Below are 16,194 nucleotides of genomic sequence, written 5' to 3' on the forward strand. Positions count from 1 at the left end.
TTTAATCATAACATTGAATGTCAAATGAATGAATATTCTGTACATAGGTTAATGTCCCCCCCTTCTAAAACCTTTGTCAAAGTCTTTTGCACCACTTTAATTTGTTGCATTATCTTGGGACACCAGATGGACAGTGTTAGTTGCATGAGACGATGGGTGAAGACATCACTTTACTATTTCCTCTGCTCTTCTATTTATACCAGTACTTCTAAACTGTTGTGTTGCTGGAAACTCCTCCCATCAAGTTACAACAAACACAAGGGTATCTAGAACAGCTTAACTGACCCACATTTGTTTGAATTATCTGCAGTTGTTGTTTCTATACTTGAATTGCTGTTGTTCAGACTATTTTAAATGTATTTTACAGTTGGTTACAAGATCTAAGATGGACATTGGACACTGGCCGCCTTGTGCTGTTGTTGATCAGGGGTGAAACATTCAAGTAATCCCGTAGCCTACATGACTGTGGTTGAATCACTATAATGTCTGTGTTGAAGTGAAACTGTAGCACACTGATGATGTGAAGACCGACTTATCTTAATCATGTCAGTGATGAGCTGCAGAGGGATGCAGCAGTCTTTGCAAGCATCCCCATAATGTACAAACATGAAACAGTTTTCTTTCTTTAATTTTGAGGTGTTGATCCATTACAAAGTGCCATTTCTCCTTTAGACTTCTCTGGGTGAGTGAAAATGGGCTTTTGTGGGAGAAACAGGACAATCGGGTAAAGGTATGGATATTTGTGGAATTTCTGGATGACAATCAACATTGTTGTTTCCCAACTAGTCTGCATTGGCCAAGGAGTACGTCAAACAACTGCTCTTTGGAGAGGTCCATGTCGGCTGCTGACGGGAGAAAAGGTCCATATCGGCTGCTGACAGGAGGAAGTCTCAGTGCGGTAAATCTGCGCCCGAGTCTTAAACAGGCCAAATCGAGCCGCAAGAAGGAAGAAGTCCCGTCGGAAGGTACGGGTGAAGAATGCGTACAGGAAGGGATTGGAGCAGGAGTTGATGGGGTAGAAAAAGACCAGCAGTAGTTTAGAGTCTGAGACGGTAATAAGGGGGAGCTTTAGGGCGGCCGAGATGGCGAAGAAGGAGATTGGAGCCATGCAGACAAAGTCAGTGAAAATGAGAACGGCCATGCGTTGAGCCACGCGGGTGTCAGCGTGGGCTGGTGCTGATGAAGGTTTGCGATAAGTCAAGTAGATGCTGAGGTAACAGCTGCACACACAGAAGAAGGCCAGGATGTTGAGAAGGAGTAGAGAAACCACATAGACCTGGGACTCCAGAGACTCCACGTCCATCGGTAGGCAGATACTCACCTGCGTAAAGACACATGTTCAAACATCACAGTGATCAGACGCTTTGATACACCTAATTTATACTTCATAACCTGGGCTTTATAGAATACATAAGCGGACACGTAGGTTAGATCTAAGAACTTTATAAGTATTAATAATGCGATTATAATTCTCGATGGATACCCTAAAACCATAACTTTCAGTGGTAGCTGGGCATCATAAAAATAGGTGCAACCATGGAAAGATTATGAAACACTGGGCACCTGAGACACCATAAGCAGCCCACTCATCCTGGACTAACTAAAAGAGCTCTGCATTTTAGAGATCAGATGCATTTTGCATCAGTATGTGTGTCTTCACAGGGTTATGTCTTTTTGTGCAGTGTTAGTTATTTTATTCACATTTTTAATCTAATTTTGGTTATTTGGGTATATTGTTAGTCTCATGTTGTTTATTTGGAATCCAGTTTTTCTTTATTTCTTCGTGGCCAAGTTATACCTCTAGTTGATCATTTCACACCTTTGTGGTCATATATGTCTCAGTTTTTGTTTTGTACCTGTGGTAGTTTTTGTGTCATATTCTAACCATTGTAAACTTTTAACATGTGGTCTTTTATCAGTGTATTTACACCTCTTTTACATCTGATGTTATTTGTTTTTTTCACTCAGCAGTGGACACAAATAGATTTTTTTTTACATTGCCTCTATGCTTTAGCCCTGATGTAGAGAAACTGGTTTCAAATCCTATTTTAAAAACATTTTAGAGAGAGAAAATTCTAAGCTCTTTCCTGAAATGCAGAAAAACTCAAATGTTTAATGCAAGTGCACCTTTGCCTAGGCTGAGATTTGACAACTACCACACTTTCAAACTTTGATTAGCCTTAACAATGACTAAGAAATTTAATAAATATGTTCTCTAACATTTATTCTAAGATAAATCCATAAAAAAGGTGAAAATGTTACGGATCCAGTTTCTAAATTATGGTCCTTTTGGGTTTTTCCTTGCCATTCTTAACTGTCATTGAATAACTTTTAAAAAAGTGTTTTTGGGTGTAAGTTGAACACTAACACATGAGTTCTTATAACATTTTAAAAAGTACAGTGGAAAGCACAGAAAAAATAAATAAATGTAACATGAATAAATTAAATACTCACTTTGCTGTAACTGCTGACCCCAACTGTGGGCAGCAATGCAGCCAGCAAGGAGAAGATCCAGCCTGCTGTCATGATAATGCAGGCATGCCTCAGGCGAAGTTTACGGTCGAGTCGCAGAGCATGTGTGATGGTGTGCCAGCGCTCCACTGTGATCGCTGTTAATGTGAACACTGACAGTTCACTAGCAAACACCTGTAGATGGCACACAATTTTGTTTAAACCTTGATATAGATTAATGATGTCATTAATGCATGCAGTCAACTCATTGTGTGTATACACACCGTGAAAAAGCCCGCTGCTTTGCAGCCAAGGCCCATCTGCCAGTCTATGGCGTGGTTGTAGTATCGCCCGTGAGTGAGCATGTCTACCGTTGCTATAACTACAAGGTAGATGCCCATGCAGAGGTCAGCAAAGGCCAAGTGGCACATGAGGAAACGAGGAACAGTCAGCTTGGAGCGGGTACCTGACCACATTAAAATGACTCCGATTACTCACGTAAAAGTAATTAGCAGTAACATGCACTCAAAATGCTTTTTACTGTGAAACAGATTGGTGCTCAGTTTTGTCATGTGGAAAAATAATAAAAAGAAGTTAAGGGGAGCCAAAATGTCTGAGATGTTCAGATAGAGCAACCACATACAGTATGTGAAAAAAGCAAAAGTTTCATGTGAGTCTCCTACCTAACAACACAAGGAGAACTACTGTGTTGCCCAGCAGAGCCAGGACAGAGATGATCCAGATGAGGACCCGTAATGGGACGGGGGACATGATGTCCTCACAGGGGTTAAAGTCGTCAGGCATTGGGCTGCATGTGATGGAGCTGGAGTTGGTACAGTGTTCCTTGAAGAAGGTAGGGTAATCCTTTGCCCCAGGGTTGCCACAAAACGAGTTCCTCGATACAACACTTGTATGTGGTAGATCGAAGCACTGTATAGTTAGATCGAAGTACTGTACATGATGTGTTACATTGCAGCATTCACTTTTTTATACATGTTTTTCTATACAGAACTTAAGATTCAGAAGTCTTTGTTCAACCAGTAATGGAGTTGCAATGAAATATTATGCATAAAAGCCTCTATTCAAATTCAGTTAATTGTTCACTTCCTGGAAAATAAATTTGGTTCTGTAAGGATAAAAAAACCCTAACAAATGAATAAGTGAACTAGCTCATAACTGTAGCGTGACAACTAACACACAGATGTAAGGGAGTGTTGGGAATGTTTTTGTGTTTGCAACAATAGGTTCAAGAATATTTACCTGTTTCTGTGCATGTTTTCGAAGGCGCAGCAGTGTGAAGGGTACGTTAGTTTTGCCAAATATAGTTTGGTAAAGCGCTGCGGAGGAGGAAGTTTTTTCAGGTGATGGGCAGACTCTGCGAAAAGCTTCTTGAGACCACTGAGGATGGAGTCTGGCAGAGAGCTGATAGCTGTTTGAGAGATGTCCCTGGACAGGCAAGCAGAGACAACAGGATGTAACATGGGAGTCATATTAATTTCATTTTTAACACTCCTCCTATTTATTAGCTCAAGTGGTTAAACCTATAGTCTATGCATTTAAAAAAATTTTTTCTAGCATCCTATTTAATCCAAAGTCTGCTTGATTAGGTGATGAAACCTGAAATGATTACTTTCCGTACGACTATCTCTAATATAAGAGTAATGATGCATAGGAATACAGTACTTGGCAAAAGTCTTGAGCCACCTCTGATTCCTTTACATTTAGTTTCCAAGGAGACAGACTTTCTTTTGATTAATAATCCTCCAGACTTTCTGAAGGTCTTTCAAAGTTTTTATTTAGACATTTGACTGCTTTTTCTTCATATTTCCAATCCAGCTCATCTAGTTCCTCTCAAGGAAGATGTTTTTTTAAAATTGTCATTATTAGTTAAACCACTGAACTATGAATAATTCAAGCAGAACAAAGGGACCTAACTCAAAGGATGAACCTCTACACATAACAGACAGCTTAGCAAATAACCAGTTTCAGATTTTGTCATTTGTTACTCGCAGCCTGTCACATATGTAATTTATTCACTTTTTTTTTTTAGCTGCATCTATGAAAAATGCCAAAGATAACTCAGTTTGACAGACATGAAATGGTATTTTTGCACCCACAAGGTGATTCCTAAAGAGCTATTAGCCAAAAACTTGTATGTCTGCATTGTGAGCAGCATGTCTTTTAAAAAATTGAAGACAACTAAACAATTCGAGCTCAAAAGAAGGAGTGGTAGGCCTAAAATCCAATAAAGACTTGACACAGGACCTGAAAGATGCATCTGGACTTTCGATGATCCATCTATTCTTTACTGAAGCCTCATCAGGAAAGGTCTCCATTTTTAAGAAGGGGAAGCAGGGAGAAAAGGCTGAGCTATGCCAAATGACACAAGAATTGGACTGAAAATCACTGACAACAGGTCTTATGGAGGGATGAATCCTCCCCGGAGCCCAGACCTCAACATTATTGAAGCAATGTGGGATCATTTTGACAGAGAACGGGACAAAAGGCAGCCAACATCCAAAGAAGAGCTTTGGGATGTCCTTCAAGAAGCCTGGAGAACTATTCCTAAAGACTCCTAAAATAGATTACAAGAAAGCTCGTCTAATTCAGTGGTCATACTGAATATTACCATTCAAGCTCATTAGAATTGGACAAACTCTGTTTGCTTGTTGCAAGTCTGTTGTTGATTTTTGCTTTACTTTATTTTTGTTTCCCAATAGACTCATAAATAAAAGGTGGCTTGATTCATTTGCACAGTACTGTATATGCCAGTAATATTGAAAAAAAAGAAGAAAGCAAATAAAGAATGAAGACGAAGAGGACCCACTGTTTGATTGCCAAGTATTTGCTCTGAGTGAAAAAAAATTATACAGCAATGGCAACCGAATAGAAAAATACTTTTGTTTGATTGCTCTTTCAATAGAAGGAGATATCACTTTGTTTGAGGAATAAACAGATGAGAAGTCTTTCTGATGAAATTTCACCAAGCTTCTGTTTGTTTTACCTTAAATCTATAAATATTTTAGCATCTCTCTCTTCACACATCTCAGATTTTTTCTTGTGTATTCCTTCATCCTAAGTTTGATAAGTGATTAGGAGGAGGGTGAATCATGTGAACACGAGATACTGTCAGATGTCATGCTTACAGAACCACCAACTCACTGGAACCCACAAAGGCATTTGGACTGATGTGAGTAAGCTGCTTGTTGCCTCTGAGGAGCCTAAAAGAGACAAATGAAATATCTTGATTTCTTTTCCTTTAGAACTTCTGTTTGTGAATGTGCGTCCGTCTGTGACTCACAATCTGTACATCTTTGTTCCATTGAAAGCGTCACTTGCCACCTCCTTGATGCCATTTCTGGTGAGCCGTCTGTCATTAGAAAGAGAAGCCAAATTACAGTCATGTGGCTCCAACACAGATCATTCCCAACAGTAAACTTATCTGAGCTCCTCATGTCTAATTTTGTATTTGTACTGCTTTTGTTTCCAGCAACAAAATCTGTGCAAACTCAAAAGCTGTCAGTTAAACACATCAGTTATTGTCTTCGATTTCCTTTTTTAGATTTTCTCTTTTGTTTAACAGTATAGATCATGTGGTCACTGGCCTGAAAAGCTGAAAGTGAAAAAGGCTTAAAGCAGTTGCAAACAACACAGATATAATTTGTGGTTGTTTTGTAAATCCACCTATGTTTTTGTCCCATTTTAATCAAATTTTGTTGTTTTTTTGTGGCTTATTCATTTTGTGGTACAGTTTGTCAAATTTCTGCTGTTTTGTCATTTAGTCATCTTGAAGGTCATTTTGCAACTTTTCATAGCTTTTTTAAAAATATCTTTTGGTTATTTCTTTGTAGCTATTCTACATCTCGTTTAGGTATACTTTTGTCACAAAATAGTTGATGGTCCCACATTCCATCTATTTTCAGTCGTTCTGTATCTCTCTATGGTCAATAACTAAAGTTCTTTATGGCTATTTTTTGTCTCATTTTGGTTTTGCATTCTTTTATTGGTAGGGTCCCAGGTTCGATTCCCAGCTGGGGCCTTTCTGTGTGGAGTTTGCATGTTCTCCCCGTGTATGCGTGGGTTCTCTCCGGGTACTCCGGCTTCCTCCCACCATCCAAAAACATGCATGTCAGGTTAATTGGTGACTCCAAATTGTCCTTAGGAGTGAGTGTGACCGTGCATGGTTGTTTGTCTCGTTTGTCTCTATGTGGCCCTGTGATGGACTGGCGACCTGTCCAGGGTGTACCCCGCCTTTCGCCCGATGACTGCTGGGATAGAAAATGGATGGATGGATTCTTTTATTGGTTTTCTGTCTGCATTAATTCATTTTACATTTCATTACTTTGCCCCTTTATGAACTGGCGACCTGTCCCAGCTGCCATGGGTTAGGGTTAGGGTTAGGGACCGCTCGTCCAATGACAGCTGGGATAGGTTCTAGCTCCCCCCTGAATCAGAATCTGAATCAGTTGATTTCTTCACTTTACATCTTTTTGTTTAGGTCTCTTTTGCATCTAATTTTGGTTGTCTTGTATCTATTTCTAGGATAATTGTTATATTTATGGGATAAGATCTGGGGTCCACACTCTGCAAGCTCTATCCTGTAGCCTCTTCACTAAAGCCCAGTATTTAAGATGTTACTTTGAAGATCGAAACAAAACAATTCTTTAGTTTTTTCGCTGAAAGATTGATGACTGATCCCTTTATCTGTATCAAGTATAGGCCAGCAGCCAAAAGGCTTTGCATAAAAGGAAAAGGAACCAGCAAGCCTGGCTCAGTCTGAATGTTTAAAGCCTCTATGGCTTAAATAAAGCGTTATGTTGTTTATGTAAATCAGTTCGTAGTTCTGTGCCAGACTATTTATTAGCCAGTTGCAACTATTTTTAGGAGAGAAAAGGTGTTGTTTTTTCACTTTGGATTTTTGCCTAGATTGAATGAACAATTCAGTCACGAGAAAGCTTTGAAGCTGCCGGTAGTTGGATCTTGTTAACTTGTGCAGACTTCCCTGTCTAGTTGCTAGGCTAAGCAAAGCCTCATATTTTACCATGCAACCAGGAAATTCGTATTCATCATTTAATCTAAAAATCTTATTATTCAAATACTGAACTATTTCTTCAAACAAAAGTCAAGAAAGCAGACCTGGACACGTCACTCATACATCATTCATTCATTCATTGAGTTTACTGTATCCACTTTGGACAGGTCGCCAGTGCATCACAGGGCAAATACAAACAATCATGCACACTCACATCTACTAGTTGGGTCATTTAAGAATCATCAATTGACTTGATATTACTATTGTGTTATTATATATATAAAGCTAATTGGGGTATTAATACATAATGTTATTATGTTCAAGCTGTATGCAACAATGTGAGAATAAAGCTTTTCAGAATTATTCAATTTGACTGTTGAGGTGGTTAACCTATGAAAAATGTCACATAGTTATCAAGTTGGTGAAATAGTGTGTGTGCAAAGTGTTAGTTTGGAGCACAGATTTCCAACGTGCACACTAGGCCTGTCCAGAAGTGCTCCAAACCGTTTGTGTGAATGTAGACGAAGAAATATTACATTGGCTATCAAAAGAGTAGCGTGAATATTTGTGATTTGGTTGAAACATTCAGATACATTAGTTATGAGGTCATTTACCCATTTTCCTCAAAATCAGAAGGCAATCAAATATGTACTCAGTGTAGTCTGGATATGTGGTTATCTTGGCTCACCTGTTTAGTGTTTATGGGATTAAATCCCAGAGGTACCCATGTTGTTGTTTTTTTTTACCAAACTTTGTCTGAGTGGAGGCCTATTGTTTCAGATTGGGGAAACATCTGCTCTGGAATGTGACTACAGACCTCTAACAAAAAAGATTAACAAGCGATCATGGTGTCGGTTCAGTATTAGCAGTAGTGCAAAAAAAAAAATCACTTTTATTTAGATGTTAAAATAAGTACTCAGATGTTTTTAATCATCCTGTCTTATCTTGTCATGCATTTATATCACACTGATTCAGCTTAAACCATTAAAATGCTCTATGCTAACCTTAGTGTGTAAAAGAACATAATTATAAGTATATTTAAAAGTAAAAGTACTTATTTGGTTTAAAATGTATCGCTGTGATCCAGACATGCAGTTCCCCAAACAAGGATTAGGTACCAACAAAGGGTCACAAGAGAAATGTTAGCAGTCATGGAAGAATTTATGCTACATGAAAAGAAAGTGTTGCTGTTTACATTAGATTTAAATTTTTCTTTCTTCGATTATCCTAAACAAAAAGAAAGAAGTAAAGAACATACCAAACTGCTCTTGTTCTTGAGAAATTGAGACAATACTGATCTCATTTTCTGTTGTTCATCCAAGAATAACAAGCAATGACATGTGCATAATGCATATAATAGATTTTCGTTCGAGTCTTCTTCAATACTTGATTTTCAGCTGGATTCATGGTCTGTAGCTGAGATGGAGGAGAGACTAATATGCAAGGTAATTTCAGGGTGAAAATGTAGTGACATTCTAAGAGTGTTGGAAATGCAGAAAAAGAAGAGAAGCAGTAGAAGATGAAATCAGTAAAGAGGACATTTCAGGGAACATTCATCACTGTGTTTTCAATGCCCACTCTGATCTTTGTGAGGGTGGTGTTTTTCTAGAAAAAGAAAAAAAGATTAATTTCTTACATCTCTTCAATAGCTTGAGTGCTGAGGCCTCCGAAGGCATTGGCAGGGACTGTCTCTATGTGGATGTTATCCTGCAGGTCACTAAGCAGCACAAAAAGAACAATAACAAATGAAAAAAATTGAAATAAGCAGAAATTCAAATGTATATTGAACAATAGTAGGTACAAATATGCAGTAAAAATATGTAAGACCATATCTCAGAATCCCTGTGAATCTCACTTTCCTTTTAAAGCTGTCAGATGACAGTTTGAATATGGAAATTTGAAGGTTGAATTCTATAGGAGAGATGTTTTGTGCTTCAGATAAGCAGTTCTCGAAGGATTCTTCTATGTGTAGCTTTTGACTGGAAATATGTCTGATGTGCGATTTCCTCTGGGCATGTTTAATACTGTATGCCTATAAATTCAGGTGGATGTGGGAATAGTAGTGCATCGGCGTGTTTCTGTGGTTTATTTCTGTCATGTGCTGACACCTACAACAGAAAACCCTGGGCCACAGAGTGGATCTTGGAGAGGTCTGGAAAAACTCTCAGGCCGGTGTTGGAGATGGTCCTGTGATGTGAAGATTCAACCAATAAACGTTACACAGTCAGCCTCAGAAAAACAGACACTTTTTGCAGAGTCACAGCAATGAAGTCACATACAATGTAACATACATATTACTGACAGTGATAAAAATGAACAAGTGAAGAGACTACAAAGCAAGTTAGAATGAAGGTTGCAGAGGGAGGAATCAACCAATAACTAGCTTAAAACATAGACATGAAAAACAGGTAATTAGTTTAGAAAGGATCAACTCTGTGAGGTTGTTCTTTAGGCATGATGTGATAAAATCCTAAAATGAAATGGTAGTGATGTTTTATTCAAATTTTTTGGAGTGTTTACATGACACTGTAAGAAAAAACCTGAAAACCACAAAGACCATATTTTAATATTGAGGAAAATAAGTAAAAAGTTGCAATGTATTCAATCTCCAAGTAATACTGTCGTCTATAATCACGGTTTGAATAAGTTCACTTAAACTCTATAGCATACAACAGACTTTAGACTGTGAAGAGGTGGTATGTTTTGGTTCCCTTGTAAAATCAACATCCTATTTCTATACAACACAGTTTCATGATGAAATCATCTATCATAGTTTTCTTGGTAATGGACGTGAATTTTGAAAAAAAAACAGACAAGGGACATTCCTAACAAAGCAGTAGACATTGTGGGACGGCATGTTTTAAGGCTAGCGTGTAGATTTTCAATGCCATAACTTATCCAAAACCATGAGTGACAGCAAGGGTAAATAATGAATGAAAACAAAAGTTTAAAAGTAAAATAGGTGACTAAGTTATTTCCTCATACGAAAGATACATTTGGATCTACTTGTTAAGGGTCTCCTCCAGCCTCAAAGGCAAATTATTATTTTTTGCCTATTTGTCGAGCAAACATGCCTGACAGTTTCACGTAATGCAGTGAGCCTGCACTCCTTTGGCCTCTCAATAAGTTTTTCTAGTTGACAAAAACTCACAACTGGTGAGCCATATGCAATACTAGACATTAAGATGGTGTCCATTTTAAGGCAAGCCGCAATGTTTTCTTAACCCGAACCAAGGAATCTTTCATGCCTAGTTTGTTTTTCACTCCTAAACCTAACCAAACAATGACTGTAAGCAGAAGTAACTTAACTAAATCTGGTACTGATGGAAGATTGATGGTCAATGAATTTACGTTTAGTGAAAATTTACAGTTTCTATTTGTAGCGGCTGTTTTTCTCACTAACTTGCTACCGCTTGTCAAACAGAAAAAAGGACATCCAGCCCTGTTTTGTATTAAACTTTGTACTAAAATTGTATTTTTTCAAACCCACACTGAGGTGTCTTTGATTTCTTTTTGTTTAGTATTCAGTGCTGAGTTTGTGTGCTCCCGTTCTCATAAATTGGGACATGCATAACAGTACTGATGACACTGTCCCTGAGGGTTTTTTTAGCAATGCACTGTCCCTTGTAAATAGTTACACTGAGATAGTTTCAAAAGAGCGAAACGGTTCAGTTTTTTTGCAACACATAAATGTAACAAGCCTGAAGAAATGCGTAACACATTTAGGGTGGAACTTTTTTTCTTCTTGGTTGGATTAAGTGTGACACTTGATTTCTCATCAGGGGAATCAGTCTAATTAAAAAAAAACATGTATTTGGTTGTGTGAGCCATGATAAGTAGGCCTGTCACCCATAACCTATTTTGGTCTCTTAATTAGCTTGAAAAACATAAACTGAAGGAAAGAGTATTCATCTTTGCTGTGCTCTTGTGGAATACTCACAAGCACCGCAGGTTCACAATGTTCCGGAAAGCATCTGGATGGATAAATCTTAGATGTTTTGACTTGGTTATCTCTCTGAAAGAAACACGTTTAGCCACACACTCATATACAATATAACTGGTTTTACAGGGTTTCACTGCTGTCATTATTCTGCGACCCATACTTACATTTCAGTGAGCTCTGGGAGATCAGAGAAAGCAAAAGCTCTTATACTCTCCAAAGCAACATTTTTAGATATGAAGCTGAAACACAACAACAACAACATTACTTGCGACAGTTTCCTCTCAACTATTTGGGTTTGCATCTCATCTTGTTCCTCAAGAAAGACTAAACACAAGAGCTTTAGAGAAAGCACAGAATGTGCAGTTATTGACTTTTAGAAATCTGTATACTCACATATCAGTGAGCCGAGGGAGATTGGCAAAGGCAGATGTACCAATACTCTGCAGCATGTCATTCTCCAATATGGTGCTGACGTTGGAAGGGGTGGAGAGACAAGAAGAAGAAAACACAAAAGGGTGCAAATGTTTGCGTGCATACGTTGTTGAGGCTTAATGCACAAACAAGACAGCACTTATAAGCAATCCTACAGCAGCACTCACTGCACAAGACGCAAAGAGGCACAGTAAAAGAAAAACTGGACACTGAAGAGAAGGGGGTGGGGGGCTGGAGTCTATCTGCTGTCTATTCCAGTTATTTTGAGATGTGTCATTGGGCGAGAGGCGGTACACCCTGGACAGGTTGCCAGTCCATCACAGGGCCACACAGAGACAAATAAGACACAATAATGATTATTAAATGATGTTTCTAATAATAATAATCTGTGGCGGCAGAAAAACCAATTAGTTTTCCACTTTACATTACCCCTGTCTTAGTTATTTTGAGATGTGTCACTGCTATCAAACTCAAGGTGAGGGAATGTTTTTAATGAAATGGTTTTATGAGATTTGCAAATCATTGAATTTTTTACCAAATTGCATATATTTTAACTTTTTAAAAATATATGTATACCAAAGTTGTCCAGACATGAAACTGTACCAAGGAGAAATCTTGTCTTCTCTGTCTGAATGATTCATGTCTTGTTTGTTTTGGCTTCATTATGTTCTGCATCAGAGGATAAATGTGATTATCACACACAAAGTAGACACAAACTTACAGTTTCCTGAGGTGCTGGAGGCTGGTGAAGGCACGTTGGTGTATTTCTCTGATCCGCGTCTGCTTAACTTGCCTGTAGATGCAGACACAGTCAGTCACATCTGCCCTTATCAATACACTGATCACAGGAATGTAATGGAGGATACTCAGCAGACAGTTTTTCTGTGTGTTGGGGATATGAGTGGGATACTTTCTTTGTATCTTTGTACGTGCACTGAAAATGATGGAGGCCTTAATTAAGACGAAGATTTTCTTTTCTTGCAAGAAAACAAACTATGCAAATAATTAGTGTGGAAGAACCCAAGGATTTTACATCTGGCAGTTAAAGATCATCTGAAATAACCATCTGTTACTGCATACTTGTAAATACACCAACTGTTCCTTAGCCTTGACCTTTGAGCAGAGCAGAAGAGATGAGAACACACGTATTGCCTTCTGGTAGTTCACTGTATATCTCTTGGGAATAGTTGCTGCTTTTGGCAAAAGTATGTTCTTGCCTTGTGTGTACTACTGTGTGTGTGTGTGTGTCAGCAGTATTTGCATGTATTGTTTCTGTGAGTAAGAATATGTATAACCAAACTGCTGATGCATATGTCCAGGTGTAAATTATTTTTAAAATAAATTTTATTCCACCCATCCCCATTCATCACAAAGGCCTTGACATTCCTTCTGTCAAGACACCCAAAGCTTTAATCAAGCCGTTAGAGCAGCACCTTGAAACTTTTAAATTATGACAAGACCGTTTGCTGAGAAGATTTGGGAAGAGTCCAACTGCAGTTCTCTCTCCTCAGGCCCATGATTGTGTGAGACAGTAGGGTTTGAGAAGTAGGGCTCTGTTGCATGAGGAAGGCTGGGTACATTTTTACTTATTTCGCTTCAGCAGTATTCAAAAAGGAAGAAGAAAAGTTTGAAGAAATAAAGAAGAAATCTACTTGCTTGATTTGAGATCATACATGATCTACATGTTTTAAGTTAAAACTTAGCTTCGACTTTTGTTTGGCAGGGGCACTACTGCATTTCCAGTGACCAGCAGTCTCCTCAACTCCATGTTCAAAGAATATGTGACCCCCAGAGGGTGTGAGAACAACTGAAGGTGAGGGGTATAGGGGTGTTTTTGTTTTTATCTGTACCCAAATACTTCCAACACTAACCAAGTGATCTTACTGTCTAAGCCGCTTGGAAGTTTTGTTTCAACTAGTAGATAGCACTGATGACGGGATTTAAGCCCTAACCTCGATTGTTTTCCATATACTTTTATTTTTATTATAAGGAAGGGTTACTTAATAACTTTACTGATATAAATGCTGCTGATTTGAATTTTGGATGCCTAATAACATCAGGTTAAGGGGCTGTTTATAATTAGCCTTTAGATTAACTCTAGAACAATCACATTTAACTTGCTTATGTGTTGATTTAAAGTATTTTGTCCTGTCAAATTAATACACTTGAATTCAAATGTCCTTTGCAGTAAAGCCATCACCTGCAGCCAGAGGACATTTCTTAGTATAAAAACAGCTCAGCTGGCTTGTCCAATGTTGTCAGACGAGCATACCAGACACCTAAACTAGACCTTATCAGTTACTGTACTGAATCTGGTTGATCTGTACTAAAAACAAAGTGTAAAAAACACAGACTAAGGCTAGCTGTTATTACCAGTTTCATGTTTTTGTGCTTAGATAAGTTTTGCAGCTGTTGCTCATTGCTTGTCTGCCATGTCAAACTTCAGCAAAATATTGTGTGAGCATACAGACAACACATTGCACTGTCCTACCTCCTCCTCCTGGTTTCACATTAATTTCTGCTAATTGAGAGTTGATAAGCGAAACATACAAATTGGCAATGTGGTCACGAATGCAGTGAAGAAGCTTGTGAGCTTGTAAATATGGATGCAGACATCCTACATAGAAAGTGGTAAAACATCAACTGTTTATAAGAAAACACCACAGGACATCTTTAACCTCAAAGGAAGAGATTGAGGAAGAGCAGCCATGCTTTGCATTCATTCCCCGAGTTAGTGAATGCTAAATAGAATCAGCAATGGGAAGTTCAGTGCAAGATGAGCCAAGAGGAGATGAGTGCGGATTAGATATCGAGTCTAAATGATTATGCAAGCTCATGCAATGGGATTTTGTAAACATTGCTAACCCTCTGAATGTGAAAGTGTGTAAGAACTCGGTAAATGGAGGATACTTTTTTTAGATGAATTCTCTGTGATGCAGACCTAAAGACTTTTGTTTGTTACGTCAACTACAAGTAAGGAACTACAAGTTTTATTTATTTGCTTACCATATCAAATGTGATAGCAGCTACAGCTTTAATAATACTGTGGCTTGAAATCATCCTTTTAAAGAGGAATAACTGACATCATGAGGTCTCTTACAAACTAGAGGTGGGGTTTGGAAATCTCTTGAGTTGCAGTACTTCAAATATGGAAATCTACTTCAAATTTGGCAATTCATCAGTACATCCAATACTAAATTCCAGAATGGAAAGCTGGTTGTATGCCAGGTTAGGGGAAAAATAGAGGAAGAGGTGGACATATCATGGGGATGCTTGCAAGAAGAACAATATTTACAGTTCTCTTAAAGCTTATTTCTTGGTTTACCATATAGCTGCAAAACAGAATGAAAATTCATACAGAGCTAACCAGCGTCATAACTAATAACACCCCCCAAATAGCTTAATATTGTATTAGGATTCCTTGAATTTGTCAGGAAAAAGTGAAGGTGGAGCATTCAAAAAGAATTTATGACCACAACCCTATAGTTGCTAATGAAAATAGCAGCAATTTTCTTTTTTTTTTTTTTTTTTACATCTACGTGTTTCTTTGAGTGTATTGACACATACTTACAAGCAGCAGGTGTTGCTTGAGATGTTGGAAGGAATAGTTGTGATCCCAAATCCCACTTGGTAGCACAAGCCTTGGTTTAGTTTGGTGAAACTGGTCTCAAATCCAGGTTTTAGGTCCTTTTCGGCACCTGGCACCGAAGCCACTGCCACATTTACTAACACCAGAATCAGCATTATCAGTACCATTACCGCCATCATTTCAAGCTGTCTTGGTCCAGATCATTTAACTTTTCTCCTTGTTTTTCTTCCTCTTTTGGTTCTCGTACTTACACTTTCCTACTTGTACGCAGACCCTCCACTAAAGCTGAGGCTCTGGTTTGATGTTAAATTTTTGCTCGTTTGTCCATTTATCCTCTCAGGATTTGGTTCCACGTTGGAGAGTGAAGAAGAAATGTGAGGTGTTTTGGTGTTTTCATGCAGTGGTGAATGTCCGGGGCGTGTGAAAAGTTTCAAGGGTGTATGAGGATGTAGGAGGTCTTCTCTGGGTTGTGCGTGTGTGCTTGTGCACTTTGTAAAACTCAACACAAGCAGTGCATAGAATTTAGACTGCTGTCGTTCTTTAATCCGTCCAAAAATCTGTTTCCAATCATCCCTCACTCTGTGACATTGAAATTGGCTCCCTCAAATCAAATCACAACAGTCACCAAAAATTGATGGTACATTCTTATAGTGTTGAATAGATACTAACCCTTTTATAAGAGTTACTACATTTGCCACAAAAATGGTTTATTAACTTATGTTGAGAGAAATTAAATTGGAAATTGGA

The 16,194-nt window shown here is 38.3% G+C and overlaps 1 protein-coding gene across 1 annotated transcript; it reads right to left on the reverse strand.

Moving 5' to 3' along the window:
• Positions 1 to 808: 808 nt before the first annotated feature.
• On the reverse strand, positions 809 to 15,626 carry fshr (follicle stimulating hormone receptor). Its single transcript, XM_072373921.1, has 14 exons — positions 15,430 to 15,626; positions 12,580 to 12,651; positions 11,820 to 11,894; positions 11,591 to 11,665; positions 11,424 to 11,498; positions 9,596 to 9,670; positions 9,120 to 9,200; positions 5,753 to 5,821; positions 5,598 to 5,672; positions 3,712 to 3,897; positions 3,135 to 3,358; positions 2,736 to 2,917; positions 2,455 to 2,646; positions 809 to 1,321 (listed from the first exon to the last, which is right to left on the reverse strand). Exons 1-14 carry the CDS (start codon positions 15,624 to 15,626, stop codon positions 809 to 811), a joined length of 2,091 nt encoding a protein of 696 aa, XP_072230022.1.
• Positions 15,627 to 16,194: the final 568 nt, after the last annotated feature.

Source organism: Leuresthes tenuis, unplaced genomic scaffold (assembly GCF_036924035.1).
Source record: "Leuresthes tenuis unplaced genomic scaffold, fLeuTen1.0.hap1 SCAF_20, whole genome shotgun sequence".
Lineage (NCBI taxonomy): Eukaryota > Metazoa > Chordata > Actinopteri > Atheriniformes > Atherinopsidae > Leuresthes > Leuresthes tenuis.

Excerpts from the sequence above, each read along its gene's own strand:
- fshr (XM_072373921.1), bottom strand. The coding sequence starts at position 15,626 with ATGATGGCGGTAATGGTACTGATAATGCTGATTCTGGTGTTAGTAAAT. Across the intron at positions 11,666-11,819 it reads CTCCCTCGGCTCACTGATAT|CTTCATATCTAAAAATGTTG; the intron begins GTGAGTATACAG and ends GTTGTGTTTCAG. Across the intron at positions 2,647-2,735 it reads AAGCAGCGGGCTTTTTCACG|GTGTTTGCTAGTGAACTGTC; the intron begins GTGTGTATACAC and ends TGCCATCTACAG.